Genomic DNA, 22,704 nt, shown 5'->3' on the forward strand with positions numbered 1-22,704 from the left:
TATTTATGTCTTAAATTTCTTATTTTCTATGATTATGCCTGCTAGTTTGGGTAATAGGAGTGTAAAGGTGGTTATAGGGGTGTTATTTCATGTCTAGAGGGCTCAAATGAAGTTAAATGTATGGAGAAGGTCATTAACAGGTTTTCTATGCTCTAATTACAAAAGTATTTGATTTATAAATAAGGAATCAGACTTGGTGGAAATTCACTTATCCGGAAGTGGAACCAATTAAACAATTTTTTTTTTAATTTGTGGGTTTTTAAAATTTTATTTTAAAAAGCTATGGTAAATGGATGAGGGTCCACTGCATCCAAGCGATGGGCCAAAAATGGCCCTCGTGCCACAATTTGGAGAGCCCTGTTCTAAGTGAATTGGCGCGCATGAGACATTATTTGCAAACACCGTTGTGACGTTTAAAGAAATAACAAAGCGAAAGGTGGTCCAACAAAGTTACTGTGTGGGCGTCCTTGTGTTTTTACCATTAAAGGCAAAGTCCATTTGCTTTTGTTTTTCAAGTCTTTGCACGCGCCCAAGGGTTCCTCTGCATAAAATATGCAACATCCCACAAGGACCGCTTTTTTTATTCGGCAATCAATACAACGTGACGTGTGTCGGTAGACGGAGACGGGCAGACGGAATGTGAAAATGAAAAGTGAAAGTAAACTGCCACACAGAAGATGTATACGCCGCCCTAAACAGACGCACTTCTTCGACACCGAAACACGGTAAGTCCACCAAAATCTAATGAATGCACTTAATGCTGGACATGGCGTACATTACCACACAGGAGCTAACGACATTTTCGCTACTTGACATGTTAGCCTTGTATGATATTAACTCTTTACTACCCGGTGGATTTCTGTCATTAGTGTGTGGAGAGCGTGATATCACCGAACATTGTTTGTATTCAATATTACACGCTTTTCTTCACAGTAGGGATTTGCGATACTGCAAGTTTTGGTACCGACCCGACGCTAAGTAAATACAGAGCACGTTATTGCCGATACTGGTACCGATACAGATACAGTTTACGGTAGTTGGAATTTGTCAAGCTTTTTGAATGACTGACTGATTTTAGTTGTTTGAGCATGATTATCATCACAATAAAACAGGAAAAACAGCATATGTAAACGCAACAATCAGTGGCGTGCAGGCAGATGACAAAAACTAATCAAATAAATATACATTTGTCAGTTGGACTGTATTAAAAATGCATTTCTGTGCAATTCTAGTCGTTTTTAACGTCTTAAATTTAAAAAAAAAAAATCACAGAATTTGCACATTTCCTGATCAAATACAGGGCAGAAATTTACCATGAGGCTGCCACGAGCGTCTCTTGTCTGCTTAGTGCGCAAATATAAGCCTTGCCTTCCAGAGTTGGATCATGGCACCTGCCAGTTTGTGTTTGTCAGCATGTGGCCAGTAATATAATGTTGCAGAAACATTTATCACGCACCATGACTTTCTTCAGGCTGTGTAATGTCCTTCATTTAAGCGTGACATCATTATTCTGTCTTTTGGACAAAATAATACACAAATGTCATTCAGGAGTCGGTGCAGTACTCACTGCATCCTGAGGGGGGCGGGAGCGGGCAGGTGCTTGTCGGTGCTGTCCTCCCATAGAGAGGAAAACCCAGAATTTTATTTATTTTTATTTTTTTTTGACAGCAACAGCACCAGCTGGACAGAAGCAAGTGAAATGAAAGTGAATGAATGTGACTGCCAAGATGGTGGATTGTAACTCATTAGAAGGTGATCAGACTTGTACAACAAAGTATCAGAACTTTTCCTGGATATATATAAATACAAAATATTTTTCAGTTACCAAAAAATAAATAAAAAAATTGGACTAAGAAGTATTTGAAAACCTTTTTTTTTTTTTTTTTTACAAAAGTGAATTGTCTTTTTTTGTTATCCTCTTAACGAGCAGCCTGTATTAACATTTTTTCCAAAACCTCAGAAAGTCCTGACTACATACAATTGTTTGAACCAAATAAAGTCAACAGTGCAAAACAACCAAACAAAAGCAAAAACTACCACGAAAAAAAACCTAACAACTTCAAGTACCACAAAATTGTAAGTTTCTGCGTATGAATGAGGGATGAAAGCGATAACTAAACCTGACTTTTACCTTCATTGAAGAAGTGGTAGTTCCCAAAGACACGATGTGGCACAGAGATCAACACAGACACCACCTTCGTTCTCAAATGATGGTACTAGCAACTTTCTTGGGCCCCTTTTTGGATTATTGAGGTGAGAAACACGATCGAATTCATGAAAAGACTCATGGCAAAACCGCAAGGTGATGTCCGTGCTGCTCTCGCTGCCACATCATGTCTTTGGGAACAGTCATGTCAAGAATCATTGAATTTTAACGTAATTGAAAGGAATAAATGAACATTTAAGGTTACTTTTTCCTTCACTGAAGACGACTGTTCCTGAAGACATGATGTGGCAGCGAGACCACCCGGACACCAGCTTCCTGTTTTGTCATGAGTTATTTCTTGTATTCAATAGTGTTTAAAGCACCGTCTTTATCAAAATGCATTTTGGGTTCCAGTATTGAGATGAGAAACACCAGTCAATTCAAGAAAGAACTCATGTCAAAACAGGAAGGTGGTGGTGGTTGATCTCGCTGCCACATCCTGTCTTCGGAGACAGTCACATCAAGAATCACGTCTTCAAAGGTAGGTAAAAGTAACCTTAAATGTTTATTTATCCCTTTTGTTGAATCATTTATATGTTTTTATATGCATTCCAAATTCTTTTCCGCATGTAAAACTATAAAAACTTGCTGTGTGTTAGCACGTTTGGCTTTCTGGAACAGATTCATTGGATTTACATTATTTCTTATGGGAAAAATGGATTCTTTTTGCATCCGTTTCGGTTTGACTTTCCGGAACGAATGAATAAGGCTAACCGCGGTTCCACTGTATGCCATGTTAGACTGTAGAAACTAGAAGTTGTTTTTATGTATTTTATGGACCAAACAATCAATCGGTTAATAAAGCAAACACTCCGAGCATCAATAATGATATTTCATAATAGTTTCATTATTTGGGTGACCAAATGAAAAGCGGGCCGCCTGTTGAGGACCTCTGGTATAAAACATACACTGTATAAGACATAAAAATGTGTGCTTTTGTCCTTTACAGGACTACTTCTTTATCAAGTGTGCTAGGAAATCATTGTTGCAGTTTCATGAATGCGTAGTTTGCAGGTTTCTGCAGTGACAACCTTGTCATTGGAGAGGCGATGCTCAGTATCAAGCCTGAGTCACTTCAATAATGCGACTTTCACTTCCGTGTGGTTAACATTTGACCTTCCCCTCATCTGCTCTCGCTGGGTTGCAGTGATGTTTTTGGTAGTTAATGAATTACAGTCAGATATGTGTCTTATAAGGCAAAGAACTGGTTAATGCGTGCTTTGTTCATTCTTTGAAACACAAATGATTGCCTAAAATGTTAGCAGATGTATAATGCACTTTTTTTTTCTTCGTGTAAACATGCCTCTCCAGCCGTACCACATGCAGTCATGCAGCAGTTGGAGCTGTCTGGATTCAATTAACATACCAGTAAAGCGTGGAAGATGAAATCGAGAAAATACTCCAAACTCAATCAAAAACACAACTCGGAAATATCATTAGGCAGAAGAAGGGGAAGTGAGAAGACTTTTGATACCAGAAAATGTGAATCCTGGGAAGAAATAAGGGAACATTATTGCAACAGAGAACTATTTCTGTAACGACGAGGGTCTGTTTTATGTTGCACTTGTAATTTTCTTGCTTGTGCCTGTGCTGTGTTGGAGCAACTGTGCTTCAGCTCTGCTGTGGATTTGGCAAATCCAGCTTGTCAAGATTTTCTTGGTATTCTTTGAAATTGAGAGTGATTTTGTTGCCACAGATCAGCGGCGTCCAAATCTCTTTTGCTTCAACACAGATCAGTAACCCTTTGGAATGAGCATATGCCAAACAGTATGGCTGTTTGGTCCCGAGCGCCTTAGCAATTTTGGCTTAGGATTTTTGTTCTGAATGATGCAATTAAAGGATTATGTAACACAATGACGCTTTGAAGTTTGGAGAAGCCGAGTATGGCTGCCCATCACTTTTGGGGGACTTTTACTAGCAGTCAAATGCCGTATACGGTAGGCGTGTCTAAACCAGGGGTGTCCAAACCTTTTCCACCGAGGGCCACGTTCTGAAAAATGAAAGGATGCAAGGTCCACTTTGATATTTTTAAACCAACACATGGAGATATGCTAAGAAGCTATACGTAGCTCAAGGAAAAAAATGCATTTCAGTTTTGTAATATACAGTAGCTGAAATGCTGCTAAAAATATATTTTTTCCATAATAATATGAGTTTATTCTTGTAAAATTGCCACTTTTTTTCTTCATTCGATTGTGACTTTTTTTCTTAATATTTTGACTTTATTCCTGTAAAATTACAGCTGTTTTTTTTCCATTTCTGCTGTTTTTCTGCTTTTTTTTCTGCATTTCTGATGTTTTTTTCCCCCAACGATTTCATTAGGGCTTCCCTCTTGTACATTTTATTCTCGTAATTATAACTTTATATCTTTTTTAAATAATGTAATAATGTATTTTTTCTTTATTTCAACATTGTTACTAAGATGATACTTTTTCTCATTTTACGAGTTTGTTCTCATTAGAAAACTATATTTTTCTGTTAATATTTTGAATTTACTCTTTAAAATGTTAAATTATGCTGTTTTCCATTTCTGCTGTTGAATTTTTTCCCCCCAAATATCTCAACTTTCTTCTTGTATATTTTATTCCCATGTTATAAATTTTCCCCCAACCTAAGTTTCCAAAAATTACAACTTTAGTCATTGTTTTTGACTTAAAAAAACAACAACAAACTTTTCGTAACCATTTCAAATTCATGCGGCTAAAATCACATTTCTTGACATCCTCATACTATTTTATTGTTGTGAAATTATGTTTTTTTTTTCTTTGCTAGATTACAACTCTTAAATACATATTTGAACTTTCCCATTTTTGCTGGTGGTGTGTTTTTTTTTTGTCTTCTTGTTAAATTACATTTTTAGACTGTGCTGCGGGCCGATAAAATCACAGACGCGGGCCACAAATGACCTCCGGGCCGCACTTTGGACACCCCTAAACCTAAACCATCTCCACTGGGGACCACATACTGAAAAACTGACAGACGAGGGATCCATTTTGACATATTTCATGCATTAAAGATTCTAAAACCAACCCACTACAGTAGATTAGCGAACGACAAATATCTGCATAAAAATGTCTCTTTTGACACACGGCTCGCTCCCCGCCTCCTCCTGCTAGCTTGACGTTGGCGTTCTCCGACGATGTCGGATCAACATTTGCAATAAAAGCGACTGTTGTAATTGTTAGATTCGATTCAGCACCCGAACACTCCCCATTTCTCTTCAACATCCCTCCCACACTTATTAAATGCATTTATTGCATAAAATGTAATACTCACTACTAACGAATGAATGAATGTAAGATGATGATGAAATCAGAGTCACTGTGTGAAAGTTTGAATGTGCACCTCACAGCAACTGTGGCGCATTCAAGGACCACTGGACCACCAATCTCAACACTTGGTGAAAAAGCATGATCAATTATTCATAAAGACAATAAACATGTAAAAATCGCGGCATTTTTTTCACAGTGGAACATGTATGCTGTACATTTTACCCGCGTTATCACGTATTTATGAATTACGACCAACTTATGGTGAAGGAGATGTGTTTTCTGCGCCTCCGGGAATAACGAAGTGTCGTGGTTGTATTCTGTTAAATTGCCAGACCATTCAAATGCAATTGGAAACAATGACTAGTAGTCTCAGTTGTGGCCACTTCACCCTGCGAGTGCTTGGTTTCACACTGGTTTTGTTGTAATGCAATGTTTCTGAAGAGACAGGCAGCGCATTGTCAAACACTCCGGGACGCTACAGAACTATCTGTTTGGATTCATGTCCGCTTCATCTGCCGCGATCTCAGACGCAAACACAATTCAGGGTACTGACACACTTGCAGGCTGATAATGAGAGAGAATGTGCTCTTTTTAAAGGGCAGCGGAACAAAAAGTCATAACAAGAAGGACAAGAATGAGCATTTGTAAACTGATACGCACACTCGCCACACTGCGCTTGGAATTTTGCAGCTTCAATCTACCACGGTTTTTCAAAATATATTCATTAGTAAATCATCAGTGTTTCGTGGCCGTGGCTTATTTTTAGTTAAGAATACAGCAGACGCCCCTACAACGTAAATAATCCGTTCTGAGAACGTTTACGTTATAGGGTTTTTACGTTATACGAAGCGTAAAATACATGTGAATAGCCTAATCCGTTCCAAGATCTTCCCAAACTCACCCCTTTGGCACTTCAAAATATTCAAAGTCCACCAAATATGGTGGGAAAATATAAGAAAACGTTAGCATAAACATAGTAGAGTAACATTCCAATATAAAATAAGGTAATAAATAAGATTACTGTAAATTAATAAAACTGAAAACAAAAACAACCCTACCGTTCACAAGATGTCTTGATCAGGAGCACAAGTGGAGGCAGGAGTAGGAGGAGGACTAGCCTGAGTCGAAACGCCCATGATTACGGTAATTTTAGTTAACACAAGTTAACACAAAGAAAAGTAAAAAAAAATGAAGAAGAGATTTCAATGCGTGCAAACTAGTTTAAGGGCGACTACGAAGAGGAAGGGAGGTTGAAGGGAGAAGCCTGTCTCTCACACAAAGTCACGTGCGCACTGTATAAGTCAGCCAATCAGATGAGAGCGTAGGCGGTGCCCCGATAATCAGCAAATGAGAGCGTGAAGCGTCTTGACGACTTGTCGCTTTACATTATATGGAATTTCTTACGTAATACGATGCAAAAACTTTATATAAATTCTTTACGTTCAGTGGAATTTACGTAAAAGGATGTTTACGTTATGCGAGGTTCTACTGTATTTACATTTTGAAGCAAATTTTACGTATTTTTTGACACACTCCACGGGACAGTTTGACCCTTATTTTGGTTTTGTTTCTGTATTTCTGTGCTCTCATTTTGCCTTTTGTTTCCGGTTATTGTGTGTTGAGTTCAGTTTTTGGCTTGACGCTGCAAGACGTCTGTTTGGAATTATGGCTTCTTATACCGAGCGTGGGCGTAAGGGCTGACGGCGGTTCATTGTCAGTGCTACATGCTTTTCACGGTGCTGTGTTTGCAGCGTTGCTAATCAGCGTTGTTGGACTATGCTGGAGAACTTTATTGTCTTTTTGTCCTCTCAGTGGTTTTGTTATTCCGTTTTGCACGGACACCTTCTGTTCAGTTTTCCTAGCTAAACCCATGACAGACTTCTTACCTGCACTTTGCGCCCTGCTCCTGCATCGTGGGGTCACGACACTCAAAACGGGTCCCCTTGATTAGCCCCTTAAGCTTGGAGAAAAGAAAAAAAGTCACACGGAGTAAGGTCAGGTGACTAGGGAGGTCGTTCCAGCACGGTGATGTTCTTCGGGAGGTATACACTCCCGAGTTATCATGTCAGATGAGAACACAATTTCCTCTTCCCTCTTTTGCCCACAGCGCATACAGCACACCCAGTCCCGTTACTTTTCAGACACGCCTCTTGTGCTCGCAGTTGTTTTGTCGATAGTCGCTCAGTTTTCACACACCTTATTTGTTCCGATTACTCTGTTTTGCTGTCACAACTTCTACAACTGAATGCAGTGTTTTTCTCTGCTTCTGCAGTGTGAGCCTGGATGTTCACGGCAGCAGAATGACATGGAGGCAGGCGCCCTACCTGTGTCTCATTGTAAGTTACAGCAGTGGTCCCCAACCTTTTTTGACCCACAGACCGGCTTGTGTTCCCACAACAAATCTCCCACAGACCAGTGGGGGGGTTTGTACATTATAGCGATCTAATTTATCTTATTTGTTATGTATTGTGTCAAACTAAGACATGAATAACATCAAATTAAAAGCACAAAATGAATGTCGAACCACCATCCGCCAGTTCAAGCCTGGAGTTTTTCCAGAGAGATTATTACATCGCTGTTTGACGTGTGTGCTAAAAGGCAGTGCGCTAGCATGAATTAACTTGAGACAAATGTGCGCATTAGCACTCAATAAGTCATCAAAACTTACCTTTATGCATTCCCACATAGTATCAGCGTTTCACACCAAATATGAGGTGAAAGAAAAATGGTAAAAATACAGTAGTAGTCTATCTGTGCGGCATGAGATAAAGTTAGCACACGCACAATGGACATGCGTCAAGTGAGACGGATGTAACAGAGAGAATCCGGCCACTTTTCAAAATAAAACATCATTGAAATGATTTTTTCTTTCTGTGCGGCCCGGTACCGGCCCACGGCCCGAGGGTTGGGGATCACTGACTTACAGCATTGTAGTTTATTTGAGACGACAACAACCAATTGTATTTTCTGTTACTGTAGATAATGGACTATCGGCAATGCATTGCTGTTTTCATACTGTGTGTATTCCATCTAGAACTTGTGTTAGTGATGGTACAGATACTTGATGTCATTGTGGGAGACCACATTTCAGCTGCTCTCATTCTGCTGTTGTCATTCTAGGTGTTTTCCAGCCTGATGGAACTGTCACAAGAGAACTGTGAAGAATACTTTACAGTGAAAGAATGGGTGCGTTTTATCGTCACTGTTTTATCTTGACTGACTTTTCTGAAGCATAAATGAATACATATTGTATTGTTGTTATAAGACAGTGTCGTTTTTGGCAGCCATCTTTCGTCGTAGTCTTCGGCTGCATTCCAATAGCAGTTTTGAGTTCCCCTTATTGATTTCCCCGTAGCACTCGGTATGACGTCATTGCTTACGAGGGCGGAGGGAAAGTGGATGTGGGAGGAGTGGAAGTGACAAATGGAACGTACCTTACTTTGTTCGCGTTCAGCCTACAGTAAGCAGTCATTAATGATGTGCAATGCCACTGATTTCGTTTCCGATCCGTGCTGGGGAAAATCCAGGCTGGTATCAGCGATACCGATCTGATACCGATACTTTGTGCAAATTCACCAACTGTGTCTGGTGAATTTTACTTGTTTATTTAATATCATAGCACAAAGAATACAAGACATTGAATTAATTTACTGATTAAATGAATTATCAGTTGGAAATGTGAAAAAGTATTTCACATTTTTCATTAAAATGATTAATAAATACATTATTCATTAAAATAATTATTTATTTATTTTAAACCATGGAGTACATTCAGGTAGCGGTGTGGTTTGCAATATAGCCAGAGGCCAAAAAAAATCATAAAATACGTGAAAATGGTATTTTAAACAACAAAAAAAGAAAATAAGTAAAACATTAAAAGCAGTCCGTAGGTGAAACATACAACCGCCAGACTTGATAGCCGGAACAACAGGCTTTTATTGCAGGTTCGAATTATCCCACAACAGGCACAATAATAATAGCATCATCCATCCATCCATCCGTTTTCTATACCGCTTCTCCTCATTAGGGTCGCAGGGGGCATGCTGGAGCCTATCCCAGCTGCATCATAATAAATAGAAATATGTAAATATTATAAATATAATCATAGTAATAATCATCATCATCATAATATCAACACAGGCTACTGTTGCGGCAGTAATCCAGCTAAAACTAAACTCTTACCGCTCAACATCACTTCCTGTCCACACGTTCGGAGCGCATTTATTGCAACACGCACAAGCACAAGTTTTATTTATGGCTTTGTTTTTTTTTATTTTCTCTGATTATATCTACTATATTGGGTAATATGAGTGTAAAGGTGACTATGGGGCTGTTATTTCATGTCTGGAGGGCTCTAACAATGTTAAAACCCTTATAAAGAAGGGATGATTCACTTATCATGGGGGTCTGGAACCAATTAATGGCAATAATCGAGGGATTACTCTACTTACTTTTGAACATTTCCTGTGTCATTTCCAAGACAGGCTATTGAACAAATTTAAAAAATCACTTTGGACAGGGTTTAGATTAGTAATCCACTGTTCTAGCTGTTTTTTGTGATACGTATTAAATAAAATATCTCATTAAATGTATTAAAATTCTTCTTTAAGGTTATGAAAGCTTCACATTTTTTGCTTACTTCCGTGACACAGGAAAACACAACTGAACTGGAAATGGTCGACCTTGCGATCACAGAGAACATCACGGTAAGTTACCGAAGCGGTGCTCAAAATGGACTGAGGATGTTCCGTGTGGGTTTCGGAGCATTATATCATCTTTGTCTCTCTCTGAAGAACGTGGCAGAATGCACATTAGAGCGATACTGTCTGCAAGATCAGATGTGCCACGTGCTGAAGGACTGCTTCCACAGAGATGTGAGTGAATTCGCGTGTGCGGAAACGATCACAAGAAGTTGTTTTGCATCAACGAATTCACCCCCGTTGTTCTCCACTGCAGGCCACGGAACAAAGTGAAAAGTGTAAACCTGTGTTGAATGTCACCGTCCATACTTACCACTTAATGTGCCTTGTTGCCAGAGTGATGAATTTCAAAAGCGCCATAAATGGTAACACAATAAACCACTCATTTAATCATAATCTTTAGAATCTTCACATGAGCTACTGTACACTGTTTTATTATTAATTAAGAATTCAAGTTGTGACCATTTATATATATTTTCTTTCTCCTCCTTTCTCTCCACACAGGCTGTGAATATGGTGAGTATATAACTATTTGTTTATTACAATAAACGGAAATTACATTTGGTGTTAACATAAAGGGGCCGCCTGGCGGTTAGCATGTTTTGCCACACAGTCAGGAGATTGGGATGATCTGGGGTTGAATCTACGTGCGAGCCGTTTAAAGGGATAGTTCCGATTTTTTGACATGAACTTGTGTGACATACCCATCAGCATCGTAGTCTATTAACAGCGATTTACCCTCCACTTGGTCTCCGCTTGTGGAACACACACGTAAACAAGATGGTCGCAGTGCTCCGTCGCGGAGGTAGACGCGAGCGTCTTCGTCATATAAACAAAAATGCACAGGCGACTGCGCAGCAATAAGGCGGGAGGAAAATATAACGCTGATTTTTTTTGAGAAGGCATTTTTGTGATGCAAATGTATTAATCTTTTGAACGGGTATTGTTTTGAGAAGCCAAACTTTTTACTTAATTGTCTCCAGCAACTAAGCAGGACTACATTCTTCATCACAGAAATCTGACCAGAACTGGACTTAGGAGACCAAAGGGGGGAAGTCGCTGTTAATGGACTACGATGCTGACGGGGATGTCATACAACTTCATGTCGAAAAATCCAAACTATCCCTTTAAGAAGACGCCCCTCAGTCTGGCTGACTGATCGATGACTGTCGAAGACAGTGCTTTTGTAGACAAACAAACTTTTTCGTCTCGACACATAGCTAATGTGCGTCCAAGGACCGCCAAGCAAAGTGCAAAGTCTCCACGCTTGATGACCGTGAAGACATTAACATGTAAAAATTGTTGGCTTTCTAACTGTGGTACATGTACGCTGCACATGTTATCACGCATTGATGAATTTTGGTGACTCAGATGTGTTTTCTGCTTAAACTTTTGTTTTTGTTGCACCAAAATGCCCCAAATGGGACGTGAATCTCGAATGTGCAGGCATCCGCTGCATCTTCTGTTTTTATATGCAGTAATATTTCATGCTCTTATCTAAAGCCTAGATATACTTGCAAGAAACGCACTGAGGGAGTGTGTGAGACGTGCGGATTTTCGAGCCGGAGACCGGCGGTTCTTTGTCATGTCAACCAAACTCGACGCGTGCTTAAATTTTTTCATGTTGCAGGACAAACCTACGCACTTTGTACGTCTTCGTGTGTCGTCTGTACGGCCAGCGTGTGTCTTTCGTACGTTTTGCGGATGTCAGGTTTGGGCAAAATGTCAATTTTTTCGAACGTCACACTGACGGACTCCTTATGTGCACTTAGTGCGGCCAGTGCACATGCAGATATTTTGTATGTGCTCCATGTGTGTCGAGATCTTACTCATCTTCATGGTCACCACAGCTACATTCTCCACAAACAAAAAAATATGCAGCGATTTTGGCCAAAAAATGGTACATCGGGTTGTGACCTAGGCTTAACAGAGCTGCTGCTGCAATTTCGCTTGATGTCTTGGCCTTTGTAAATGTGCAAATCGTTCTTTCGGTGGCTAACAAGCTGGAAAAAGATGAGACGAGTGCATTCTGTTAGTTGATGTGGTAGAATCCATATTAATGCTGCCCTGCTTTTATTTTGAAGCTTGCTTTGCACTGAACAGGAAGAGATTTTAATGCTGTGGAACTTAAAGATAGTGGCTGTCGTGTCATGCTGCTTAGCAATAACGATGACCTTAACAGTACAACAACGGACCCATTTTTCAGAAGAAAAAAATTGGGCTGTTTTTAAATGGGTTGCGCTGTACAGATTTTGAATTTCCTCACAGTATTTAGGAATGTCCTTATCTTGTTTTTCTCAGAAAGTGTTTGCCCATTAGTCAAGGAAAGAAGGCATGTCGGTAAGTGTTTTTTAAATTCATTTATTTTTACAAACTACGATTGTAATGTATTGTTTATATCAGCAATAATGAGATATCCATATGTATGCTCGGGCCAACCCATGAATACCTCCTTTTTACTTTTTAGACAGAAAAATATTACATTTTGGTATTTATTTGTGCATCCATTTATGTAATTTTATTAAGCCTTTGGTAAAATAATATAATAATAAAATAAAATAAAATAAAATAAATAAATAAAATAATATAATAATAATCCAATATGCTAAGAAGTTATATATATTAATTATTAAATATATATCCATATATTAATTCAATTGGAAGTTTACATGATGATGCTGTGAGTTAAATGTTTCCAAAATCAGGCTGTTAACTTTAAATTTTGGTAAAACAACTTGGTAACATTGTTCAGTTGCTATGTACAGTGCTTGAGCTGTATATATTGTGCTGCTTTCTTAAATAATATGAATTATATTAGTATTATTTTATCAATATTTTAGGATTTTATGCTGCTACTGTTCAGATAATTATAGTGCAATACATACAGTGGTGTGAAAAACTGTTTGCCTCCTTCCTGATTACTTTTTTTGCTCGTTTGTCACACTTAAATGTTTGAGATCAAACAAATGTAAATACAGTATTAGTCAATGACAACACAACTGAACACAAAATGCTGTTTTTAAATGAAACTTTTTACTATTAAGGGAGAAAAAAAATCCATACCTACATGGCCCTGTGTGAAAGAGTGATTGCCCCTCCCCCATTAAAAACATTGAAAACATCTTGATGATCCAAATACCTTTGGGAAAATACTCTGTGGTCTGACGAGACAAAAGTTGAACTTTTTGGTGGGTGTGTGTTCCATTACATCTGGCATAAAAGTAACGCCGCATTTCAGAAAAAGAACATCATACCAACAGTAAAATATGGTGGTGGTAGTGTGATGGTCTGGGGCTGTTTTGCTGCTTCAGGACCTCAACCTGAAACCAACTTGGGTTGTGCAGCAGGACAATGATCCAAAACACACCAGCAAGTCCACCTCTGAATGGCTGAAGAAAAACAAAATGAAGACTTTGGAGTGGCCTAGTCACAAAGTCCTGACCTGAATCCTATTGAGATGCTGTGGCATGACCTTAAAAAGGCAACGATGAGTGGGCCAAATTTCCTCCACAGCGCTGTAAGAGACTCATTGCAAGTTATCACAAACGCTTGATTGCAGTTGTTGCTGCTAAGGGTGGCCCAACCTGTTATTAGGTTTAGGGGGCAATCACTTTTTCACACAGGGCCATGTAGGTTTGGATTTTTTTTCTCCCTTAATAATAAAAAGTTTCATTTAAAAACTGAATTTTGTGTTCAGTTGTGTTGTCATTGACTTTATTTAAATTTGTTTGATGATCTGAAACATTTAAGTGTGACAAACATGCAAAAAATAAGAACTCAGAAAGGGGAAAACACAAAATAGAAAACATTCAGGAATGTGGCAGCTGTAGCCTTCTGAATCTTGAGAAAGTACAATTAAATGACAACAAAGAAACTAAAGATCACAACCAATCAATATAAATCCAATTGCAATAAGCTGAAAAGTGTTTCAGCTTCACATTTGGCTTCCTAGTACTGTCACTTTTATTGCTGTCATTTGTTCTGCCACCAGTATCAACAACATTTGTAAAGACAACAATGCCATCAACAACCACAGCCCCATCGCCAACATCACCTGTGATGATAGCAGTAACTGCGCTGTCAAAACCAATAGGAAATAGCAAACATGCCGAGAGTGAAGCAAGTAAAAGCACCTGTAAGTATACTTGTGCTATGATGTCACTTCCACAAGAAGGGATGAAGAGGGATTTCCATCCATGTTTTTCTCTTTCCTTTACCCAGACTTTTTAACACTGGAGATACTTTTAGTGTTTGTTTCAAGTCTTGCTGTGGTCTTGCCCCTGGCTGTTTACGTTTACATGCGTCGCCAGAAGAGACAGGACGAGAGATGGCAGGTAAGGAAAGAAAATCATTTTTCAGCGCACACATACAGATAGTGGGCTTCATTCACCAAGAAGCATTAAATGTGTGTGCGTTATAGAAATGAATAAATATGACATTTATGAGGACTTCTTCAATTTCACTTTATACTTGTGGAAGTAGAGCGACAAACACCGAACATGACAGAAACGTTTGAAAACTGAAGCCAACGTGTGGGATGCTTCGTAGAGGCATTCAATTCAGCGGAATGGTACGCGGGCAAACGGACTAGTTTATTACTCACAATGTTTGGCCGTACGATAAACAGGACGGCATACGGGACAGACATTTTCAGCAAAAACCAAATCATACAAAAAGTTAGTCGTACGAAAACAGGGGTTTGACTGTACAGTCGCCCTTCGTTTATCGCGGTTAATTGATTCCAAACTCGACAGCGACAAATGAATTTCCATGAAGTAGGATTCATTATTAATAAATGGACTGTTTTTGTAATTAGAGCATAGAAACCTGTTGATGACCGTCTATGGAAAAAACACCCCATAGTCACCTTGTCACCTTTATACTCCTGTTACCTAATAAAGTAGACAAGATAAGCGTTAAGCGATAGGGAACGTTCATTGCTGTTGTGCTGTAGTATCTCAAACATAATGTGGGTCGATTGCATGGCATCAACGTGAGTCGATCGTCCATTATCACTACGACTATCTTTGTTTACACCACCTTGCGCAACTCTTATGTGCAGGCTTTGAGATAACTGCAGGGACACTAGAAACTATTAGCCTAGTTAGCCTCCAATTCAGAATCCTGGTCGGATTTTGGTGATGAGGAACATAGTTCCGGTTAGTTGGTCGGGCCATTTAAGTAAAGAGTTTGGCTTTTCAAAACAATATGCATTCAAAAGAGGAATACATTTGCATCACAAAAATGCCTCCTCACAGTGTTTACATGTGCGGATGCCACGCGAGAGTCTCGCATCACAGCGGCCTTCAGCCCCTGTGGAACACATACGCAACAATGGACGTGCAGTGATACGACGGGAGAGAAAGTAACGCCATGCGATTATGGGGTCTGATTTTTTTGAGGAGGCAATTTTAGTAATAAGGGGGAAAAATAAAATCCAAACCTACATCAGGAATGGAGGAATTTTGACCCGCTCATCTTTGCAGAATTGTTGTAATTCAGCCCCATTGGAGGGTTTTTCCAGCATGAACCCCCTTTTTAAGGTCATGCCACAGCATCTCAATAGGATTCAGGTCAGGTTGCGAACAGATGGCCGGACATTCTCCTTCAGGATTTTTTGGTAGACAGCAGAATTCATGGTTCCAGTTATCACAACAAGTCTTCCAGGTCCCGAAGCAGCAAAACAGCCCCAGGACCATCACACTACCACCACCGCATTTTACTGTTGGTATGATGTTCTTTTTCTGAAATGCGGTGTTGCTTTTATGCCAGATGTAATGGGACACGGGTGGTTAGCATGTTGGCCACAGCGTCAGGAGATCGGGTTTGATTTGGGTTCGAATCTCTGTTGCTAGCGTGGGTATTTTGTTTGGATGTTGTTGTGGGGTCTTTTGTGACCTCTTGGATGAGTCGTCTTTGCGCGGGGGGGTGGGTGGCTGGGGGGGGCAGTCACTTTTTCACACAGGGCCATGTAGGTTTGGATTTTTTTCTCCCTTAATCATAAAAAGTTTCATTTAAATACTGCATTTTGTGTTCAGTTGTGTTGTCATTGACTAATATTTTAATGTGTTTGATGACCGGAAAAAAAAAGAATTCAGGAAGGGGACAGGAAGGTTGTGGCTACTCTTCTAATGATCATTTTTAATGTCTGTTATCTCTTCTAGTTTGGCACAGTGCCTACAAATTCCAACTCAGTGGAATCTGCACATGAGGAAAATATACAGCTTCAACATCTAGTTCGGGTAATTTGACACATTTACTAAGAAGTTAAACCGGAGGTTGTTCTACCTTTGACCTGTTTGGATTTTTTAGAAAAGAAACTCAGCAAAAAGACGTAAGACAAGTATGCCATGAAAAGGGTGTACAGTCATCCCTCGCCACTTCGCGGTTCGAATTTCGCCGCTTCGCCCTATCATGTTTTTCACAAATATATTCATAAGTCATGCTGTTTCGTGGTTGAATACAGCCTATTATTAGTCAAAACAAGCAAACGAGCAAATGTTACGTATTTTTCGTGTAAATTAAGCATTTTTTAGCATAAAAATGGCATAATGAACTAAAATACAAATATAAGGCATCCAGAAGACGCATCCAAAAAAGTTGAAGATACTGTACACTGGCCACTAGGTGTCAGTAATGTCACTGTGATGTTCGGTGAGAGACACACAACTTGATCGTCGGAACCACAGGCTGTTATTGCAAGTTTGAATTATCTCACAACAGGCACAATAATCTCTAATAAAAACATGAGCTACTGTTGTGGCCGTAACCCATGACAACTTTGTACCCACCACGTCACTTCCTGTCCACCACTCACTCTGTTCCCATAGGGAACACATTTATAGCAACACACAGGTGGACAAGTCTTTGTCTTAAATGGCTTATTTACTTTTATTGTGTCTACTATATTGAGTAATACGAGTGTAAAGGTGACTATAGGGGTGTAATTTAATTTCTAGAGGGCTCTAATAATGAATTTTAAAAACAGGTATTCTATGCTTTAACTATGGAAATGTTCCATTCTCTAAATAAGGACTCCTACTTGGCAGAAATTCTCTTATCACGGTCGGGTCTGCAACAAATCAACCACGATAAACAAGTTTCTTATTTTTTAGGAGTTAATATTATTGTACTACCAACCATAGAGGTATTGAGACTCCATTAAAATGTCTGTTTTGACACTGTAACACAAACCAGCAGGAGGTTATCAAGCCAAATGCCTTCCTCACTCACGGTGCAACCAAAAATAACACGTGTGGAGCACACAGTCAGGGCCGCACGGTGGCCTAGTGGTGACCCGCGACCCTAATGAGGATAAGCGACATAGAAGATGGATGGATGGAACACACAGTGAAACTACACCACGCTGTATCGAAATGGTGTGTGGGTGGTTTCGGTTTTGGTTATGTCAATGACTTCCCATGTCAACATCAGTCAGCCAGTCCGAGCGGCGTTGACATAAATGTACTGGATTAGATATTACTTTGCCATGTACGGTATTGCAGAAACCTGAGACGTAGGTGGGTTTTTTTTATATATATATTGATGTACAATGGGTTTTAGCATCTTTAATGTACAAAATGTATCATCCTTCAATGTTGCTGTATGCAGCCCTCGCTGGACTGATTAAAGCCATTTTTAATCTAATCTTGTTAAGACACTATAGCAGGATACTGAACTTGCTCTCTTTCTTCTCTAGACACACATATTATAGTGCTTACAAGACCGGAAATGAAAGACAGCCTCATGGACCACACGTAAATTGGCTGTGAGATCATCGTCAGATTGCTTGAGAACAAGGCTGGAGGGCAGAATGATTTCTCTGTCCTCCCTTCTCAGCGAGAGGATAAACTTGCTATGTTTCACTTCAAGTGGAGCGAAGCGATGGAACAAGCATCATCATGCCTGCTAAACTCTGTTGTACGGTTACAGTGGTGTGAAAAATGTTTGCCCCCTTCCTGATTTCTTTTTTTTTTTTTGCATGCTTGTCACACTTAAATGTTTCAGATAAATTTAATTATTAGTCAAAGACAACACAGCTGAACACAAAATGCAGTTTTTAAATTAAAGTTTTTATTTTTAAGGGAGAAAAAAAATCCAAACCTACATGGCCCTGTGTGAAAAAGTGATTGCCCCACCCTGTTAAAATATAAATGAGTTAATTGATATCATTGATATCAGTCTGGTTATTAAGCCATTTCTAAAGCTTTGGGACTCCAGCAAACCACAGTGAGAGCCATTATCCACAAATGGCCAAAACATGGAAGAGTGGTGAATCTTCCCAGGAGTGGCCGGCCAACCAAAAATGACCCCAACGACTCATCCAAGAGGTCACAAAAGACCCCACAACAACATCCAAACAACTGCAGGCCTCACTTGCCTCAGTTAAGGTCAGTGTTCATGACTCCACCACAAGAAAGACACTGGGCAAAAACAGCCTGCATGGCAGAGTTCCAAAACAAAAAACACTGCTGAACAAAAAGAACATTAAGACTCGTCTCAAGGAGTGGCCTAGTCAAAGTCCTGACCTGAATCCTCCTGAGATGCTGTGGCATGACATTAAAAAAATTCTGCAAAGATGAGTGGGCCAAAATTCCTCCACAGGGCCGTGTAGGTTTGGATTTTTTTCTCCCTTGATAATAAAATGTTTCATTTAAAAACTACATGTTTTCAGTTGTGTTGTCATTGACTAATATTTAAATTTGTTTGATGAGATGGAACATTTAAGTGTGACAAACATTCAAAAAATAAGAAATAAGGAAGGGTGCAAACACTTTTTCACACTACTGTATATGATTGCGTAATGGAGTAATGCATTACCAAGCTAACTCAAATAATCAATATTTACTACTCAATATCTCTATAACAATAGTGGTAATACAGTCCTTTAAAAAGTATGAATTCTATCAGTAATTGTTCACACTATCGTATCGTGTTTCATGGTTATGAAAGCACTCCCATAAATTAATTAAAAATGTAGTTTTGGTCCGTAAACACGAGCTGGGTGGATGAATACAGTGTGTGCCTATGCAGCCACACTGAGCCATACAACACTGCTTAGTAGTTAACCTTTTACACCTCATTATGTCTCCCAAGCGGCGGTGCGCCAAAGAAAAGGAAAGCCATCGCCGTGAAAGTGAAAGTGACCATCATAAAAAGGTCAGAAAGTGGAGGCAGCGCTCAACTGTTGGGACCATCATTAAGGATAAACATTATCGAATGCTTGTGACATCATGGATTCCATGCGATCCTATAAGGAGATCTGGGAGAAGAGAATGGTTATCCTTCCAGACTAGCCTGGGGAAATATTTTAAGAAGGTAGAAAGACCTGCAAGACACCCACAAGAATATTAAGTAAGGATTTGTTCTCATTTTATCACAGTTCAATGTAATTATTGTATTTAATCTTTTTATTACTGTATTTTATATGTCCTTCATGTGTTCTGTGAACAGTGTGAAGGATTTAGGAGTTGATTTAGCTATAATTGAGGTATTTTTAAGTTCCGACTTACTCTAAAAAACGACTAGGAGCGGAACTCGTTCATTACCTGAGGACTACTTGTAATGCATTTCAACAATACCACACTAACAACTGAAATAAGTAGAAAATAAGCTTACAGTATAAAGTACATCACATCCACTCAGCTACAACCAATTAAGTGCTACAAAGCTGCATTAATTGTGTTTTAATGCTTTTTAACACATTTCATGTGATTCAGGTGCACTGGCGTATTGACGTTTCCACATGCAGCTAATATTACTGCCACGGAGGCTGTAGTAATTATCCTGATTAACAATAGGCAGTAATGTTACCTAACATGACGATGCCGTCATCAAGTTTACAAGCCTATAAAATAGGTTGACCAGCCTTCTTGTGTCAGCAAAGCCAAAGACTGAAATGATCAAATGATTTGAAATATTATTCAGCCTCCACGTTCAGTGACTTGATTTTTTTTTTTCTCTTTATTGAAGACCGTACCTGTATGTGTAAGGAATGCACTTTTATCTTCCTCACCGATGTGTTTATTTACCAGTAAGTAATTCAATTGCTCAAAATGTTGAGTTGAAATGTTGAGTTATTTCCCACTTATTGTCACAACTGCGGGAAAAAATGTCATTTGAAAGCTTTATTGTTGTTTGGGTGGAAATTGTGTGTTGCTGGTATCCAACTTCACCATGAAATGTGGCCTGTTTTTTTTGAAAGGTTACTTTAGTCAATTCACTTTTTAATAACATAAATTGGTAGTGTGTTTTCATGTTGTTGGAAAGCGTGATTAGTCACCTTTACAACTTGTAAGAAACGACACTGTCGTATTCCGCAGGACTGGAATTGTCGCTTCCGGTCCTGCGCTCTTATTTTGGAATGCTGCACTTCCTGCTGGGGGGTTTACCCCAGTGGAACCGTGCGCAGCTGTGTGCAATCGCAATCAGTTGGGTTCATAAGCCCAGCGTCGTCACCTAGACTTTGTTTTCTTCGCCCGTGCTGTCCCCTAAATGTTCTCCTTACCTGTTGCGACTTCCCAAGATTACCGGTTGTGTTTTCACAGAGCCTTTTCCTGTGTCGCTTTTTGTTACCTGTATCCTGCACGACTGTGAGTACCTGCACCTGCTTGTGCATAATAAAAGGACTTTTCTTGGCACGCTGCGTCTGTCTCTGCATACCGGGGCTCCAGCATTCAACAGCTCTACACGAAACGTAATCGACACAGCTTAAAATGACCTCTTCTGCTCATTTCAGGGGATTTCAAAATGGTATTGGATCCCACTGGTGACACTGTAAGTTCATTTTAATAAAATACTCCATAAATCTCGAGGTTGTGTCTAGGATAACTTTGCATTCGCTGAAATTCTCGGATTTCCCTGCCTCCACCACTACTATGCCTACGTCAGGTAGAATAAGAGTGCTGTGTAACATTTTACACATATACATTACACAAGTCTGAGACATCGGAAATGAAGGTCCCATCCAGAGGCCCCAACAGACTCTAGTCCTGGGTCCTAGGACAAAAATTCAAAGCTGGTCCCTCCAAAACGAGCGCTCCAACACCAATCACGAAATTTAATTGAAGGCTTAGGAATTTATCACGTCACAACTTAAAGGAAAACTGCACTTTTTTTGTAATTGTGAGTTTGCAATTGTGTTAACGAAATGTGTGCAACCAAATTCTGTGTTTGCAAGGGGGTAAACTTCCAAAAAATTGGCAGGGGATCAAATACTTATTTTCCCCACTGTACATACAGTATATGCATACACACAGGTACATCTCAATAAGTTTCAATATCTTTGAAAAGTACATTTATTTCAGTACTGTGGCTCAGTTCACAAAGTGACACTGATACATTCCTTAGATCTACTCCCACCAGACAAATATTTCAAAAATGTATTCCTAAATCACTTATTCATTTTGGTTATATTTTTCAGTTAATTACCCCCAATTCCGTATCTCATAAAACTGTCACAAAGTTCAATAAAAAAAGTGGTTAAAGTGGTTCAAGCTCTGATCAGCAAATAAACTGCAATAACTTCCTGAGCCTTTAACTGGTCTTTTAGTCTGAAATGAACTCCTGAATCCTTGTTGATCAATTTCAGCAGTATTGGTGTTCATGGAATTAACGACAGGTGCACTTCAGTGGCAACAATTAGCAAACCCTCAAAACAGAACTGGTTTTACATGTGGAGGTCATTTCAAGTTTCTCCCTCTTGATCTTTTTTGGCTGGTTTTCCACTCGTGTTGATTTTGGCTTGCGTAATTATCTCTGCTGACAGTATGAGGCGATTCCTTAACCCTACAGAAGTTGCACAGGTTGTCCAACTTCTCCAGGATGGCACATCCATACATGCTGCAGCAAGAAGGTTTAATGTGTCTCCCAGCACAATCTCCAGAACATGGAGGAGATTTCAGGAGACTGGTGGTTATTCTCGGAGAGCTGGACAGGGCCGTAGAAGGTCCTCAACCCCTCAGCAGGACCGATACCTGCTCGTTTGTGCAAGGCAGAACAGGCTGAGCACTGCTCGTGCCCCACAGAATGACCTCCAGAGGGCCACTGGTGTGAATGTCTCTACCCAAACAATCAGGAACAGACTTCATGAAGGTGGCCTGATGGCCCGACGTCCTGTAGTGGGCCCTGTGCTCACTGCCAAGCACCGTGGAGCTCGACTGGCATTTGCTCAAGAACACCAGAATTGGCAAGTCTGCCACTGGCGCCCTGTACTTTTCACAGACGAGAGCAAGTTCACCCTGAGCACCTGTGATAGACGTGAAAGAGTCTGGAGAGGACAAGGAGAACGTTATGCTGCCTGCAACGTCATTCAACATGACAGGTTTGGTGGTGGGTCAGTGATGGTCTGGGGAGGCATATCCATGGAGGGACGCACAGACCTCTATTGCCTAGGAAATGGTGCCCTGACTGCCATAAGGTATCGAGATGAAATCCTTGAACCCACTGTCAGACCCTACGCTGGTGCAGTAGGTCCTGGTTTCCTCCTAATGCACGACAATGCCTGGCCTCACGTGGCAAGAGTATG

The 22,704-nt window shown here is 39.8% G+C and overlaps 1 protein-coding gene across 6 annotated transcripts; it reads left to right on the plus strand.

Annotated features, from left to right (window-relative positions):
• The first annotated feature begins 496 nt into the window (after nucleotides 1–496).
• Nucleotides 497–20,891, plus strand: LOC129171731 (uncharacterized). 6 transcript variants are annotated; one of them, XM_054760679.1, is made up of 14 exons: nucleotides 611–725; nucleotides 1,669–1,752; nucleotides 2,143–2,253; nucleotides 2,561–2,687; nucleotides 7,751–7,814; nucleotides 8,599–8,664; nucleotides 10,131–10,184; nucleotides 10,272–10,352; nucleotides 10,435–10,543; nucleotides 10,683–10,694; nucleotides 12,480–12,518; nucleotides 14,170–14,313; nucleotides 14,400–14,512; nucleotides 19,275–20,891. In XM_054760679.1, the coding sequence occupies exons 5-14, from the start codon at nucleotides 7,779–7,781 to the stop codon at nucleotides 19,530–19,532; spliced, it is 912 nt and encodes a 303-aa protein (XP_054616654.1). In that variant the 5' UTR covers nucleotides 611–725; nucleotides 1,669–1,752; nucleotides 2,143–2,253; nucleotides 2,561–2,687; nucleotides 7,751–7,778; the 3' UTR covers nucleotides 19,533–20,891. The 6 variants fall into 6 exon arrangements, with proteins under 6 accessions (XP_054616657.1, XP_054616652.1, XP_054616658.1 ...); XM_054760678.1 differs by lacking the exon at nucleotides 1,669–1,752 and having other exon boundaries at nucleotides 609–725; XM_054760682.1 differs by lacking the exons at nucleotides 1,669–1,752; nucleotides 2,143–2,253; nucleotides 2,561–2,687 and adding an exon at nucleotides 16,343–16,420 and having other exon boundaries at nucleotides 497–725; nucleotides 17,878–19,418.
• The last annotated feature ends 1,813 nt before the right edge of the window (nucleotides 20,892–22,704 follow it).

The sequence above is a fragment of the Dunckerocampus dactyliophorus genome, chromosome 18, assembly GCF_027744805.1.
Source record: "Dunckerocampus dactyliophorus isolate RoL2022-P2 chromosome 18, RoL_Ddac_1.1, whole genome shotgun sequence".
NCBI lineage: Eukaryota > Metazoa > Chordata > Actinopteri > Syngnathiformes > Syngnathidae > Dunckerocampus > Dunckerocampus dactyliophorus.